Genomic DNA, 15,521 nt, shown 5'->3' with positions numbered 1-15,521 from the left:
GCCGTGCCCGATCTCACTGTGCAGCTTCCCCGTGGGGTAATCCATCCTACCTAGTGGTACTCCCTCCCCTCCAGATGAACGTGACTGTTTTTTAAATAAAATTAGGATATCTTTAGTGTAGCTGATTTCCAAATCTCACTTTGAATTGGGGGTCGAAGGGATTTTGTATTCAGATCTCCTTTCAATGACTATCATTTCCTGCTTTGGCTTTGGGTATAAAATGAGCCAGAGGCAGTGTTTCAGCCTGGTTGGATTTCCTCACAAAATAAGGCTGACTGCAGACGGCAGTGGTGAGCCCCACGTGTGAGGATATTCATAAAGAACACGCAAATAGCCTTGCAGACTTCAGAGCAGGTTTCCTCTGCAGCCAGCACCCACCCCTAGGCTGCTTCCTGGCCCTCCCACAGCTGGTAACTCCCAGGGTCCTGGAGACGGGGCAGGGGTGGAGCTGCCATGGGGACCCAGCTCCCTGCAGAACAGAGAGGTCTGAGCAGAACCCTCACAGGGTTAGGGCTGGGGTGCTGTCCTGGGTCTGGATTAAGCCCTGGGGGAACAGGGAACATTGAGCAGGTCCTACCCCTGAGGAATTTTATGGAGGAAGGAGCTGGTCCCACCCACCCCCAGGGACACCTCTCCTCTAAAGCCCCTTGAATTTGAATGTGTGCACCTGTTTATGTTTTTCATCATTTACTCAAAGGTAAAACACAGCCCTGGGCCTCAGGGAACCAGAAGGAAAAGTAGGCGTGTGAGCTGGTGACTGCAATGCCCTGTGTCAGGCCTGAATTAACACATGTGCTGAGAGGCACAGAGTGTGATGTGGATGCGCATGTGGAGCTGGCCCTGGCGTGATGTGGACGCGTGCGTGTGGAGCTGGCCCTGGCGTGATGTGGACGCCTGGGTGTTGATTTGTTTTTCAAAAAATGTTATTTTAAAAGCTGTTTTTACTAGGCTCAAATTTTGTTTGAAAACAAAACTTTACTCCCTCCCTCTTCCTCCCCCGGGGCTTCCTGCCATCCTCCTGCTCTTGGCATGAGGGTCTTTGTTGTAGTTTCTCCTAACTTAGTGTCTGCAGAGTGGTGAAAACCTCTAGCCCTACCCCGAGGGGCTCCAGGGGAGGTGCCACCGGGTGATCACCGTGTGCCTTCACGGACTTTTCTTTATCCTGGTGGACGGCCTGATGTCCAAGTGTCCAGCCAGTGACTAGGTGGCCCTCTCACAGGAAACTTGCCTATATCGGCACATGCCCTGGCGGCAGTGTCTTACCAAAATAGCCACCTTCTAGGAGAGCCCTGCCTGGGAGCAGGGTCAGGTTCAGGGGTGTCACTGGGCGAGAGGCAGGAGAGGCCGTTTTGTGACCCAGAGGTCCACGTGCAGGCAGTTTCCCAGTCCTTACTGCTGTGTCCCTCGGACGGCACGGCCCTTGTGGAAATGGCCGTAATTCTGAGTTTCTGAATAGACCTGGCCAGGCTGGCCTGGTTGGATTATCGGGCAGGAAACATGACTCGTGTTCGCTGAAACAAGATGGCATCGTGAACATTTGGGAAATAGGAATAAACATTTCTTTTTTCTTACTAACGTCCAAGTTTTCCATCTCTTTGTTTTGGAAATGGGCCAGGCCCAATTTACCAACACAGTTTTAAACTAATCTACCTGCTTGAGAAGCTGGCCTTCCCTTCCCGGGCAGGGATGCTAACAGACTCAGTTTACATGGCCTCTTGAATTTCTCTAAATGGCCTTGGTTGAGAGATTTTACCAATGAGATTTTCAGGGCCTTTTTACCCTGTTTAGGGTGGGTGATTCATTTCAACTTTTTCTTCTCAGATTATTATACAGGAATCAGCAAAATCATCTGAATGTGAAGCGGTAACCACTGGGTTGTGTGTTTACCCCGAGAGAAAGGGACTGGGGTGAAGCCAAGTCCCTTGTCTTATGAGGATTTTCAGGAGTGGCCCACACACAGAGCTCATGAGTAGAAAAGATCAATCCAAATTTACTGCTAATATTATAAAGCAATGCCACCATTTATGACTTTTCAGCTTTGTAAAATATGCTGGCAGATTTGCTCATGCTCAGGAGAATTTGATAGCTAAACCCATAAGGTTTCTAGCTGCTTAACAATGAGGCATAGAAAGGTCACTTTTTCATGGACTGAGTGATTAATAAGATTTTTTATTGCATTTGTTCAATACTTCAGTTCAGAAATTCATGTACCTGTGGAGTGATGAAGGGCAGACCCTGGAGTTTTTAGTAGTTTAAAAAGGGCAGAGTTTGGGCCCTGCCATGGAGATTGTGCCCTGGGGCAGCGGGATGAAGGTTTTGTGGTTTTGTGGCATGTAAATGATGGTTCAGCAGAAGGTTTGTTTTTTGTTTTGTTTATTTGTGTTTTTCCTTGCTAGTACAAATCCCAAAGAAGCTTTCTTTTAAAACTTTAGTCCATCAGGAGCAAGTTTAATTGAACAGCAGGTTATTAATTTAATCCTGCTGCTTAGGTAAACACATTAGAGACATCTTATTGAGAACATTTTCCTTCTGCAAAGTATCTCTCACAAGTAGGTGATGCTCGCCCAGGGGCCAGGAGAGAAACTCCTTTTGAGAATACTCTATTTTGACTTAGGGACTCAGGGGCTGTCCTTGGTCCTTTTCAGGGATCCCTCTGCGGGTGATCCTGGGTCAGCTTCCCAGCAATGCCCAGCCTCGGGGACCCTGGCTGGCACTGTGGTGGGCTACACAGGAGAGCCCTGGGACCACATCTGCATTGGAGTGAGGGATTCACAGAGCAGGTTCCTGCAGGCTTTGCTGCGATGGTTTCTCCCTGTGCTAAGATGGGTGTTGACAGTGAGGCTATGGGGTGAGTGGGTACAAACCAGACAGAGGCCTCTACAGTCCCAGGCCGCAGGAAGGGCAGCCTTGCCCTGTCAGTCTCCCCGGATGAGTAACGTCTGGTGCCCTTCCCTCCCGTCAGACACAGGCAGCTCTGCCTCCCAGGAGCTTCACCAGGCCTTCGGCCAGGGCACGTGTGCACAGAAAGGGCTAGGCTGGCAGCCAGGGAAGGGGAGGTGCCTGTGGAGACAGCACCCTTGAAGGTGCCTTTGGGGAGTTGGCACTGCCCACTCTAATTTCTGGAATGGGATTATAATTACCCTTAAAGTGAAAGTAACCCTCAAAAGTAAGTGAAATCAGCTGGCTATACTGTGGGATAACCGTGTAAAATTGCATTTATTCACCGAAAACGAAAACAAAAAGCTGGTAAAATACTCTGAGCACTGAAGATGGGGGTAGGCGTTGATGTGCCCCGAGGTAGGGTAACACAAGGATGCAGATGGAGGCCTCACCTGCGGGCCCAGCCTCCCGTCCACGCTCACCCACAGTTACCTGGGTCCACCTGGGGCCACCTGGACTCACGGGAACTCTGCCTGTGCTGGCCACTTCCGCCTCTAAACGCTAGGGATTGAACACCCCAAGGGCGACCCTCAACCGAGGAGGGACGGGGGTCAGTAGGTAAAAACCCTGCTTCCCAGTCCTTGGTAAGGTTACCTCTCGGCAAATTTGGGCACCTTCCTCGCCCCACGGCCCACCCTCCATTGCTGGCTCCTCTCCTTCCGTGTGTCCATCCCCAGGACTGCCTGGAATCACCTTCCAAACAAACGCCTGCAGCCGGGCCCTTGCCATACGGCTTCTTTAGGGATCTGAGCTTAAGGCAATGGCCTCATCTTCAAGGATGAGGTGGGAGCCCGGTCATCCTGCCCTGGGCTGCCACGTTTTTGGTGGTCGGGGACTCTGGAGCAGCCACAGCCACAGGCTCCAGGAGTGTTCCCCATCCCTGCGAGCAGGCAAAGTCCAGGGGCCAGGAGAAGAGGGCTGCAGAGGGGGACAGGTTGAAAGGGAAGAATGGCCGGGCAGTTTTTCAAAAATGAAGTCTGTCCACATGCAGCTGGCATCGTCATTAGGGCTTGTGGGAGGCACAGTGCGGGCCTGGGGGACAGGGGGAGAAAGTCCTTGGAAGGAGTCCGCCGGGGGTAGGTTGGGGTATCTGGGCTCAGGAGGGGCCGGGTGGGCTGCAGATCCAGGCAGGCATCTCCAGGACAGTGTGGGAGTCAGAGCTGGAGAAATAGAGCAGGCAATTCTGGACAGAGCTCGGGGACAGGGGCGTGGCCCAAGTCTTCAGCCCCCGGCCCTGGAAGCAGAGACCCGGGGCTCAGGCCCCAGGGAGATTTTTGAACTCTCTTCATGTGGCCACTGGGAGTGCTGTGTGGCCGGGGCCCATTTCCCCACTCTCAGGGGTCTTGAACTTCTGCAGCCCCAGCGGAGGCCTTTGGTCAATTTTCCTGAGACCAGAGGAGGCAGGAAGAAACAGGAGAGATGAAGATGGCAGGAAGGGAGGGAGGGTGCTGGCACTGGCCAAGCAGCCTGCAGCTTGCGCTGAGAAGAGAGGCTGGGGGGCGGGGCCCATGACTAGGGACCAAGGGACCTGGAGATGCCTTTTGGCTGCCGGTGTCTTATTTGGCAGCTACAAGGGCAGGCCGCCCTCAACACCTTGGAGCAATCTGGCTTGTCTGTCTGTCTTCCTGTGTTTTCAACACAACATGAAATAATATAGTGTTACCTAGGAGCTTTATTCATTTATTTACATGAGTGAATTCCACGCAGACCCCAAGGTAACTACTCGCAGCCTGTCCTCTGCCCACGGGGCATGGATGAGGGGAAGGGCAGGCTGTGCGAGGAAATCGTGACCGTATTTCAAAGGTGCAGCTGCAGGGGCATCAAGAGACAAGGGTAATTGTGACAGATTGCTTCCTTCCTTAGGATGTTTGCACTCATAAAAGCCAGAAGGAAAAATCACCTCTAATTCGATTAACACTTCATGTTCCCGGTCTATTATGGCCATTTTAAGGTACAAGGAAGTAAAAGTAAATACATTTTGTTTAACAGTCGAATTTGGTCAAAACATTAGCTTCCAGGACTTTCACAAAAGTAACCAGGTTTGTGTTTGAGATGGAAGTTCGTCACGTTTGGGGGCCCTGTATGACCCAGCTTTCCCTGAGGGACAGAGACGGCAGCTGCTGTCCCTGGGACACCCTGAGGACCACAGCAGGGAACCATGAGGGTGGTTGGGGGTGGACGGTGCAGACAGACAGACACACATTTCTGCAGATGCACACGAATGTGCCCGGCTGAGCCCAGCCCCAGCGTCAGGGTCGGAGCGGGCATGGCTCCAGCTTTCCCTGGAGAGGCCGTGGACTGTGCCCCTGACCTGAGGCCCTCTCAAGGCTGGGGCTTTATCCTCCATCTCAGGACTTGGCAGGTGCCATCCTTTTGCCAGATTTCGCCCTTTTCTCTGGTCATCAGGATCCCTGGCCTTTTCCATGATCCAAGGATGGAAAATTACTTGAAAGAGACTTTTTTCGGTTTTAGATATTGAGGGCAGCATTCTGCTTCTGTGGGAGGCTCCCTGCCAATCCAGACCTGTCCTGTCCGTGATAACCTCCGAGAGCCCTCACACACGGGGCACCTCCAGGACTTTGGCGTCCCACATGTGACTGAGCCATCCTCGAGCCACTTTACTTGAATTGAACCCCTTTTTCTCAGGGCTGACGCATCCACTGGAGCAATGCACGATGAGTTTCTCAGTCTCCAGAGAGGCTTTTGGTGAAGCCGGGACTGAAGTTAGATCTAGTTTTCCCTGGCGTTGTTTTATAAATGGTGACCTTTTTCTTTAGGCGCAAGGTCTTGGCTGCCTTCCCAGGGCTGAGGTGCCTGTTTCAGGCAGGAGCTCACCCTGGCCCATCCACAGCAGGAGGCGTGGACGGTGCTGGGCTCGGGCCGTGCTTTGGGGTCTCTTCCCTGCTGAGAGTCTGCTCAAGCCTGTGTGGGTGCTCAGGGAAACCTGGGGCTCCTGGGAGCTGCTCATAGCTCAGCTTGCCAGAGAAGCTGCCCCCTTAATGCTGAGAGGGAGCCGGGGTGAGACCACCAGGGCCACAAGCACTCAGCTGAATTGTGGACTCACCTGAGGCCTCAAGGAGGCGAAGTTTTAGAGGGTGTGAGTTGAGGGAGGTGACACGGCAGGGAGGAGGGTGGTTAGGAGACAGCTGTGTCTGTCTCAGAACCAGATGACGATGGCCAAATGCTTTGCCCAGGTGGTCTGCATCTTGCCACTTGATCTGGAAAACACTTTTGGGTTCTCCAGACCATGTCCTTATCACTGAGAGGATGTTGAAAACAGCTGTGAAAGGGACAGTCCAATTCCTATGGCTGTGAAGAAGGTGCAGTTTCCCTTTCTGAACCTCAGACTCCCGGTGCCTGTCCACTCTCCAGCGGAGATGCCTGCGGGCTGGGACGGTGCCACACAGCGACCTGCAGTCAAGGATGCCTGCTACCAGCCGGCCACTATCTGCAGAGTGACGCTTGGGTGATGTCCATTTTATGGAGGCATCTGCCGAGTTTGGAAACTGCCGCCCTGGCCTGCATCCACACTGCCTCCTCTGCAGCTCCTTCTGGAGCCTGCGTTTCTAACAACCAGCTCTGGCTTCTTCCACTGTGGAAATGGGAGGGAATCGATTGCAACCCGGACACTAATGAGGGAACAGAGGAGCTCCAGCCGGCGTTCCCAGGGAGAGAGGAGAGTCCCGCTGTAGGAGGCTGAGAGTGGAAGAAAGGGCACAACTCCAGCCCAGCCCAGGTGACCTCCAGTTCCCACTCTCGTGATTCAGACACGACAGAGGGACAGTCCTGAAACAGCGATCAGATGAGAATGTGCAGTGAGGGACCAGCAACGCAGTCCTCGGACAGAGTCAAACACTCTCACTCCAGCCCGGGGGACAGAACAAGACCGTGTTGTTCTCGCACCGAGGCGGCTCCAGCATTCACAGACACAGCCACGGTCACAGACACAGCCACGGTCACAGACACAGCCACAGCCACAGTCACAGACACAGCCACGGCCACGGTCACAGCCACGGCCACGGTCACAGCCACGGCCACGGTCACGGCCACGGCCACGGTCACGGCCACGGCCACAGACACGGCCACGGTCAAGGTCACAGACACGGCCACGGTCACAGACGCAGCCACGGTCACAGACACAGCCATGGTCACAGACACGGTCACGTCATCCACAGGGGGACAGTCAACAGGCGTGCTGAGACGGTCACCAGGATCACTGTGACTGTTCGTCAGGGGGTGATGTGACTGTTCGTACAGTGGGGTGAGGAAGTGGGTGGAATCACAAACTTCTGCAGGAAAGGGTCTGAAGTTTACAGAAGAATTCAGGTCTTTAAGGATCAAATCACATATAAAATGCCAAAGAATCAAAGAAGTGTTAGGCAAGAGGAGAGAGAGAGATCTCTGCTGAGAGAGGAACAGCGTGTCCTGGTCTCAGAAACGTGCTGGGCAGACGGGATTCTAAGCACCACCCTCCACCCTGCCCCACTGCACTGTGCTCATCCTGGGTGGTCCTCTCCTTGAGTGTGGACGGGGCCCATGTGACACCCGTGGCAATGTTGCACTGTGTTGTGTAAGACTCTGCCTTAGCCGGGGGAGATTCTCTCACTGGCTTGGAGAAGCTGACCCACTATGGGGGCCCTGGGGCAAGGACCTGCAGGCAGCTGCTCGGAGCCAAGATTGGCTCCCAGCTGGCTGAAGACATGGAAAGCTTCAGCCCTGCAACCACAAGACCTGAATTCTCCCGACATCCATTGAGCTTGGAAGAGGACCCCAAGCACCAGACAAGAGCAAAGCCCCTGCTGGCACCTCATCTCAGCCCAGTGGGATCTGGGCTGAGGAGCCCAATGCCCCCATGCTGGACTCAGGACCACACAGCCCATGGAGTGACCCGAGGTAGTGCTTGTGACCCACTGAGTTTGAAGTCATTGGTTATGCAGCAATAGAAACTAAGATGTGAAGGAGATTCACTGGGCACCGGTCAGCCACCTGTGTGAGGCTGCTGAGACAGAACACCCACGCACACAGCAAATCATCTGAAGTGGGTTTATTCCCCACAGACAGGAAGCAAGGGTGGCAGAAGATGAGCAGCAAATCATCTGAAGAGGGTTTATTCCCCGCAGACAGGAAGCAAGGGTGGTAGAAGATGGGCAGCAAATCATCTGAAGTGCGTTTATTCCCTGCAGATAGGAAGCAAGGGTAGTAGAAGATGAGGGTGCCTTGTGAGCCAGTCCCCCAGACCCAGGAAAGCTGCAAGGCAGGGACAGAGTCTCATCTATCCTTCACTGTAACCAAGGGATCCCAGAAAGCAGCCCACAGTGGGTTTTCTACCCTGGGGTCCTGTGAAACGCTGGGCTAAAGCTTGACGGATGTCTTATTTCTGGGGTGGGGCCCAAACAAAGCCTGGCTGTTCTCAGTCTGTTGTATTCCCAGTGCATTCCAGTCATTCTGGAGAGGTACCAGCCAGAAACAGGGAGAGTCGGGTTTGTCCACGGCCACTTAGAGAACAGTCCCACGACATAGATGGACTTAAAAGAGATACGCAGCTTGCTGTCTACTCAGTTGATAGGCTTTCTTCCCCGGGTTGTTCTACAATGTTGGACTTCCTTGGTGGTGGTAGTGGTACTGTGTGTGTGTGTGTGTGTGTGTGTGTAGGCACACATGTGCATGTGTGTATCAATGTGTGCATATGTGTGCATATGTGTGCATTTGTGCAACTATGTACATGTGCATGTGTACATGTGTGCCTGTGTGTGTGTATTTTAGCGTGTCCTGGGTGTGTTCATGTGTTTGCATGTGTGTGCATCTGCATGTGTACATGCGCCTCTGTGGATGTGTGTATGTGTGGTGTGTGTGCTTATGTGTGTGTGTATAGTCACACACACTTGTACAATCGTGGCCCCATGGAATACACTCTCTGGGCATCGTAAGTGTTTCACGCAGGCTCAGGAACAACGGGCTTCCCTCAGGAGCAGTTCATAGGACTCCTCGTCCCCATAGCTGTCAGGACCCTTTGGGAGAAGTCCTGCACCCACCTGGAGGGCAGGGAAAGACCCTGTTTCACAGGTGGCTGTGCAGCCTTCACTTCAGCCCCCACCTCCGGCCCGGGTCCCAGCCACTGTGCTCTCACCCTTCCCTGAACTGTCCCTGACATGACACAGTTGGTTTTATCATTCAGAGTTGTAATCGTTGTAGAGATGGCTTATCTGACCTTCTATAGAGATTATAAATCCCTTCGGGGGCAAAAACTACACATCATTAATTGAAAAATTATTTTATTATACTTCTAGAACTCCAACATTTTCCAGAAACTGGTGTCGTTATGCCACACAGGGTCTAATCCTCTCTCCCTGCAGAGCTGGGACCATCGGGCTGTGCACAGGTCCCCATGAGGTGGGTGTGTGCCATCTGATTGGGCTGAGTGGAGGCTGCCCACAGCTTCTTTAACAGTCCCACATGCTCCCAGGGGCAGGTGCACTAGTCAAAGCTAAAGGAATCCATTCTGCGTGGAGACCCACTCCCAGGGGCAGGTGCACTCAGTCAAAGTTAAAGGGATCCATTCTGCCTGGAGACCCTCCCAGAGTCGCCACCTTGCCCTGAGTCCCAGCAATGGCACTCAGTCAAAGCTAAAGGGATCCATTCTGCCTGGAGACCCCCCAGAGTCACCACCTCACCCTGAGTCCCAGCAATGGCACTCAGTCAAAGCTAAAGGGATCCATTCTGCCTGGAGACCCTCCCAGAGTCGCCACCTTGCCCTGAGTCCCAGCTATACTTCACCGTGTTCTCACTCTGTGGAGGAGAATCCCTGGCTGGACCCTGGGTCATCCCACCCAATAAAAGAGCTCGTGGGTATTACAGAAAAGGCTTAAATTTGATAATTAAAGATAGAAATTGCCAGTGAAGAAAATTCATCTGTTATAATATACAAATAAAGTATGTGTTTATCGAAATAGTACCTCTATGAAGAATATTTTAAGAAATGTGAATGGAGTTTTGTTTTGTAAACTTTCAATTACCTTCCCCTCCCTGACCCTGTCCAGGTATTCATCTCCTGCCCAGATCCCAGGGTGGCCTTCCTCAAATGCACACCCCATCTTCTTCTCCCCTGTCTCTCAAGAGAATGCCCAGGCTCCTAACCACGTCTCAGACTGCACCTCAGCCTGTTTCTGCTGCCTCTTCCTTGCTCCTTCATGGGCTCTGGCACCCTCAGCCATGTTCAACCTCTTGCAATTCCTGCATTTCCCATAGTTCGTGACCCAGCCTTTGCCCCCACTACCAGCTGGTCCTGGAATACCCCCCAGGCCTCTTTGTGAACCCTGAGGAGTATTCATTTTCCAAAGTCTCAGTACTCTGGAAGCCACCTCCCCAGGCGCTATGGGTCTTTGCTGGGTCCCACTAGTGTCCAGGTCTGTCTCCACCATGGCCCTAGTGCCATCTCAAGAGTCTGTTAGCTCCTAGACTGGCACTACCCTAGACCATGGGCTTCCTTGATTTATTTTCTCAAGATCCTCAACACCCAGCTTGGGGCCCAAAGCACAGTGAATACACAGTCCATGTTTTTAAATGAATGCATTTATGTTCTAAATGGCTTAAACATTCCCTTGCTCTATCAGCTGAGAGAGTCTAGAAGCAACAACACCTCACTAGCAATGAACACACCAGTACCCAGATCTTGGTTTCTAACACCGTTCTAGGAAAGGAGCCAGGGCTTCTTGGAGAATTGACTGATTCAAGGGCAAAGGCAGGACATGCAGAAGATAAGCCTGGAGCATCTTTAGTAGCAGAAATTAAGGAGATGCCCCAAAAGTCAAGTGATGAGCACCTGTCAGAGGCACACAGGAGCCGGGAACCCACACTGGAGCTCGCCAAGGCCAACCTTGAAGAAGCTGAGCAGGAAAAGAAGCAAAGTCACACTGGAGTCCAGCCGGAGCATGGGCTGAGTATCCATGAGTCCATAGCAATATAAATAAAAGATTGAGTACATAAGTAACGTGGAGGCATGAATGAGTATTCCCACCCCCCTCTGGAACATTTCCCAGTCACTCATGACTGGAATCCAGCCCTAGCATGGGCTAAATATCCATGAGTCCACAGCAATATAAATAAAAGATTGAGTACATAAGTAATGTGGAGGCATGGATGAGTACCCCTCCAGGACATTTCCCAGTCACTCATGTAGCTACTTCTCCTCGGAAGTGGAGCACAACCCGTACCCCTAAGTGTGGGCTGTGCATGGCGACGTCCTTCCAGAGAGGACAGCATGGAGAGGGGGACTTCACAGTGGGGAGACCTCAGCCAGCCGACCACAGCCACCACTGTCTGTGAAGAGTCCTGTCAGCAGTGTGTGTATGACATGATGAGAATGGCATTTACCTGTGTGGTCTTCCTCCCAAAACCCATAACCCCAGGCTATTTACGAGGAAAACCTCAGACAAATCCCAACTGAGGAGCATCCTGCAATGCACCTGACCAGGGCTCCTGAAACCATCAAGGTCATCAACGGCAAGGGCCGTCTGAGACCCTGTCACAGCCAAGAGGAGTCCAAGGAGATATGGCAGCCAAATGTGATGAGGTCCTGGGCAGAAATGGAAAATTGGATAAAACCTAAAGAAATCTGAATAAATGCAGACTATTGTTAGTAATAATGCATCAGTGTTAGTGGTGACGAATCTGGCCTACTAATATGTTAACAACGTGAGAAACTGGGTATAAGTATATGGTAACTTTCTGTAATATTCTTGCAAATTTTTAGTACGTCTAAAACTATTGCAAACAAAATAATTTATTTTTAAAATGACCTACCTAAAAGAGGTTAAACTTTGATTACAAATGAACTAAACTCAGCCTATTTTCAAGACATTACTCTTTATTCTGGTCTGTAGGGGTTCTGAAAATTTTTACAAATATAATTTCTCCTTTTGAAATGGGGTGTTCCAGAATGCCACGCCTCCACAGGTATAATTGGGGTTTCAGATCGGGGGACACAGCCCTGAAAGATACCCAAGAAAGAAATAATCACAAGTCTGGAAATTAAATTTTCTGATGTTCTAGGTACTGGTTTTCTTGGAATGTCTGACAGGTCTAACACTTATACTGTACCACATGACGGAATCTATTGTACTTTAATGCTGGTTTTTGTTTGTTTGTTTGTTTTTAACCATGGATCATTTCAGCGTGGCTCCAGGCTTAGCATTAGATGCTAACAGCAACTCTATTGAATATCTTTCTTTAGGTATCAGCATTTTCTACCTGGGAGAAAGAATTACACAAAATCGTGTTTGACCCACGCTATCTCCTGCTCAACTCTGAGGAACGAAAGCAGGTAACGGGGTGGGAAGGCACTTTGACTGCAGAGACACGGCATGAAAGCGACTGTTGCATCCTGGATCTGGGGAGCTTTTCATTGCTAAATAACAGACACCCATGTTGTAAATTTGGCCAGTGGCTTGCGAGCTTGTGAACAAAAGAGTTAGAGGGACTGAGGAAGGTTATTCTGGTCATTATTCTTACCTCAGTATTTGGTTATGACCCTGGAAGACAAATACTTTTAAAGATGAACACGTAAATTTTAGGAACATTAACCCTCATTCCAAATGACTATAAATCATATGTTAAAAATACGAAATAATTAAGGTATTATATAAAGATAGTGAAAGAGGTGGTCTTACATAAGACCTTAAGGTTTTGTATGCTTAAAGTCTTACATAATATTAAAGTTGTCAGAATCAAAATGAAGTCACTAATGTTAAGAATGGAGGAAGGCCATGAAGAGAGGGTTCTCCTACTTGTATACCTGGTAACTATAAAGACTCTACGAGAACCAGAGTCTTGCACACAAGGCCGTCAAAACCTTTTATTTTATTTTATTTCATTTTATTTTAGACCGGATCTGGCTCTGTTGCCCAGGCTGGAGTACAGTGGTGCAGTCTTGGCTCACTGCAACCTCCACTTGCTGGGCTCAAGCCATCCTCCCACCTCAGCCTCCTGAGTAGCTGGGACTACAGGCACCAGCCGCCACGCCTGGCTAATTTTTGTACTTTTTGTAGAGATGTGGTTGCTGTATATTCCCCAGGCTCATCTTGAACTCCTGGGCTCAAGCAATCCTTCCATCTCGGGCTCCGAAAGTGTTGGGATTACAGGCGTGAGCCACCGCACCTGGCTCTTCACAACCTTATACACACAAAAAGCACTTCTGCAAGGACACCTGCCCAACAACTGCCTGTCCAACCTCAGACTGGCTTCGTCCTGTTACGGATCTCTGTAGCCAAAGATAATTATTTCAAAACAATGATTTAATCCTCTCATTTACTTTTCCTTAAAAATTATTGTCTTTTTTTTACCTCCCTGAGTATTCTTGTCATTTACGATGGCATGTGTATTCCCATTGCAATGCTCTCTTCCCAAATAAGCATCCATTTCATTTCAGAGAGCCTCTCTTTGCGTGTCCTTCAGGTTGACAATAACAGTGATGAAATAGGAGTGGTCCAGAGAACAATAGCAGCCCAGTGAAGGGTGGAGTTCTACAAAACACCGCCCAGAAAACACAGAATTGATTGATCAGAGGGGGTTCTCTGGGGGCTATTTTAAGGAGAGACTTGCCAGGGGTCTGCCCTAGCTTTTCACAAAGCAGGTCCCTGAGCCAACACTGCTTTCCATATCAAACAGACAGAGAGACAGATGGCATTGACTCACAGGAGGGGCCTGTTTTTGCTGGGAGAGGGACCGATGGTCTGACGGCATTAGCGGGCACAGCCAGGGTCTGTGTGGCCCGTGGAGCGTGTCTGAGAAGGGCACTGAGATAGACTCTGGAAGGTCCGGACTTCCCTGCCCCAGTTAGACTCCATGTGTGCAGTCACGTCGTGCCCTGTCTTTGCCCTTTGAGTTCAGAAAAGATGCACCTGGAAGGGGAGCTATCAAGAAGAGCTGCTGAAAACAGAAGAGCCAGAGTTAATTAGGGGAGGAGGGGTTCTGTGACCAGGGGCCCCCACGTTGGTGTCCACTGGATTTCTCACACCAGCAGAGTCTGGTAAAGCCCCAGACAGAGGGTATGGGAATTGCCATTTTATTTTCAATTCTGTGCTCTGCTCATAAAGTCCCTTTAAGCAAATGCCTGAGATGGTGTCAGTGAAGCACGAACCCACAGAGTCTCAGTCACATGGACCTGCGTTGCTCGTTGTAACCAGCTCCCACTCTGTCCTCACTCCCGTTCCCAGCCCTCGCCCCACCACTCCGCTCATTGGCACTGGACCCTCTCCCTGGAGCAGGCTCGGGGTAGGCTGGGCAGTGTGACGTGTTCCCAGGGTTGACTGCCTTGGAATACAGAACTTGAACCTTTCAAGAACTTGGAACTAATAATATTTTATTGTCTTCTAGCTGAGTTTCATTTTCTATAAAGAAATATTTTAAAATATGCGAAATGTGTTATCATAGTCTCAAAATAATGCTACAATAGAGTTAGCTGAGTTTGGGTGTTATATATATTTTTTCCTATAGCAAAGGAAAACCATAGACATTAATAACTGGTCATATTTCACCCTTTTGTTGCAATTTTAAAAATCAAAAATTTCACCTATGGGCTGGGCACGATGGCTTATGCCTGTAATCCCAGCACTTTGGGAGGCCGAGGTGGGCTGATCACCTGAGGTCAGGAGTTCAAGACCAGCCTGGACAACATGGCAAAACCTGTCTTTACTAAAAATGCCAAAAATTAGCCAAGTGTAGTGGTGCTTGCTTGTAATCCCAGCTACTCAGGAGGCTGAGGCAGGAGAATCACTTGAAACTGGGAGGCAGAGGTTGCAGTGAGCCGAGATCATGCCACTGCACTCCAGCCTGGGCAACAACAGCAAAACTCCATCTCAAAAAAAAAAAAATCAGCTGTGAAAACGCATAACAAAGAGCCTGTGATTTTATGTGACAGAATCACTGGAGGACACAGGGAGAAGCCATAAACCGGGCAGTGTCTAAAAATCATCAGTACATCTGGGGTGTGTGTGGCATGTGTGGCATGTGTGCTATGTGTGGCGTGTGGGTTGTGTGTGGCATGCGTGGCGCGTGCCACGTGTGCCACCACCAACTTGTTTGCTGTTGTCAGTTGTTCTCTCTCTGTGCCATGGATACCTTTCGAGGCCGTTAGTCCCTTTAAAAAACATTGAATAAGTAAGATCATCCCCACTGCAAAAAGAAAATTCCAATTTATGATCAAGCCCCTTGCAAATATTCTAGTTTAAATGCTAAGGCACATCTCTTAGAACAACTGGGAACACAGGGGCCCAGTCTGCTTGCTGGATGGCAGGGGAGGGCTGGCCCCCCGATGTCTGGGGGACGTGGGCATCCCACCCAGGGCTCATCCAAGGGAGCACTGTGAGGCTGGACCTTCCTCAGGCCATTGTCAGAGAAAGCAGATGCCAACCCTGATGGGGTTGGGCCTGCCTGGGCTGGGATGCCCTGGCCTTGCCTGGGTGGGTCCTCTGCAAATAGATGAGATGAGAATATAGCTCATGCTAAGTACCCATTGCCTGGGGAAAACCTTTAAACGTCCCTGTGAAATCACCCAGAGGAAACTGTGGGCCTGTCCTAACGTCCTG

The 15,521-nt window shown here is 50.6% G+C and overlaps 1 protein-coding gene across 1 annotated transcript in view; it reads left to right on the top strand.

Moving 5' to 3' along the window:
- Positions 1-15,521, top strand: part of TCERG1L (transcription elongation regulator 1 like) — a 245,318-nt gene that overhangs the window by 221,281 nt on the left and 8,516 nt on the right. The window contains exon 10 of the mRNA XM_054436467.2: positions 12,170-12,259. Coding sequence (XP_054292442.1) covers positions 12,170-12,259 — 90 coding nt within the window. The remainder of the gene's footprint in view (positions 1-12,169; positions 12,260-15,521) is intronic.

Source organism: Pongo pygmaeus, chromosome 8 (genome assembly GCF_028885625.2).
Source record: "Pongo pygmaeus isolate AG05252 chromosome 8, NHGRI_mPonPyg2-v2.0_pri, whole genome shotgun sequence".
Classification (NCBI taxonomy): Eukaryota; Metazoa; Chordata; class Mammalia; order Primates; family Hominidae; genus Pongo; species Pongo pygmaeus.
This window is presented reverse-complemented; position numbering and strand designations above follow the sequence as displayed.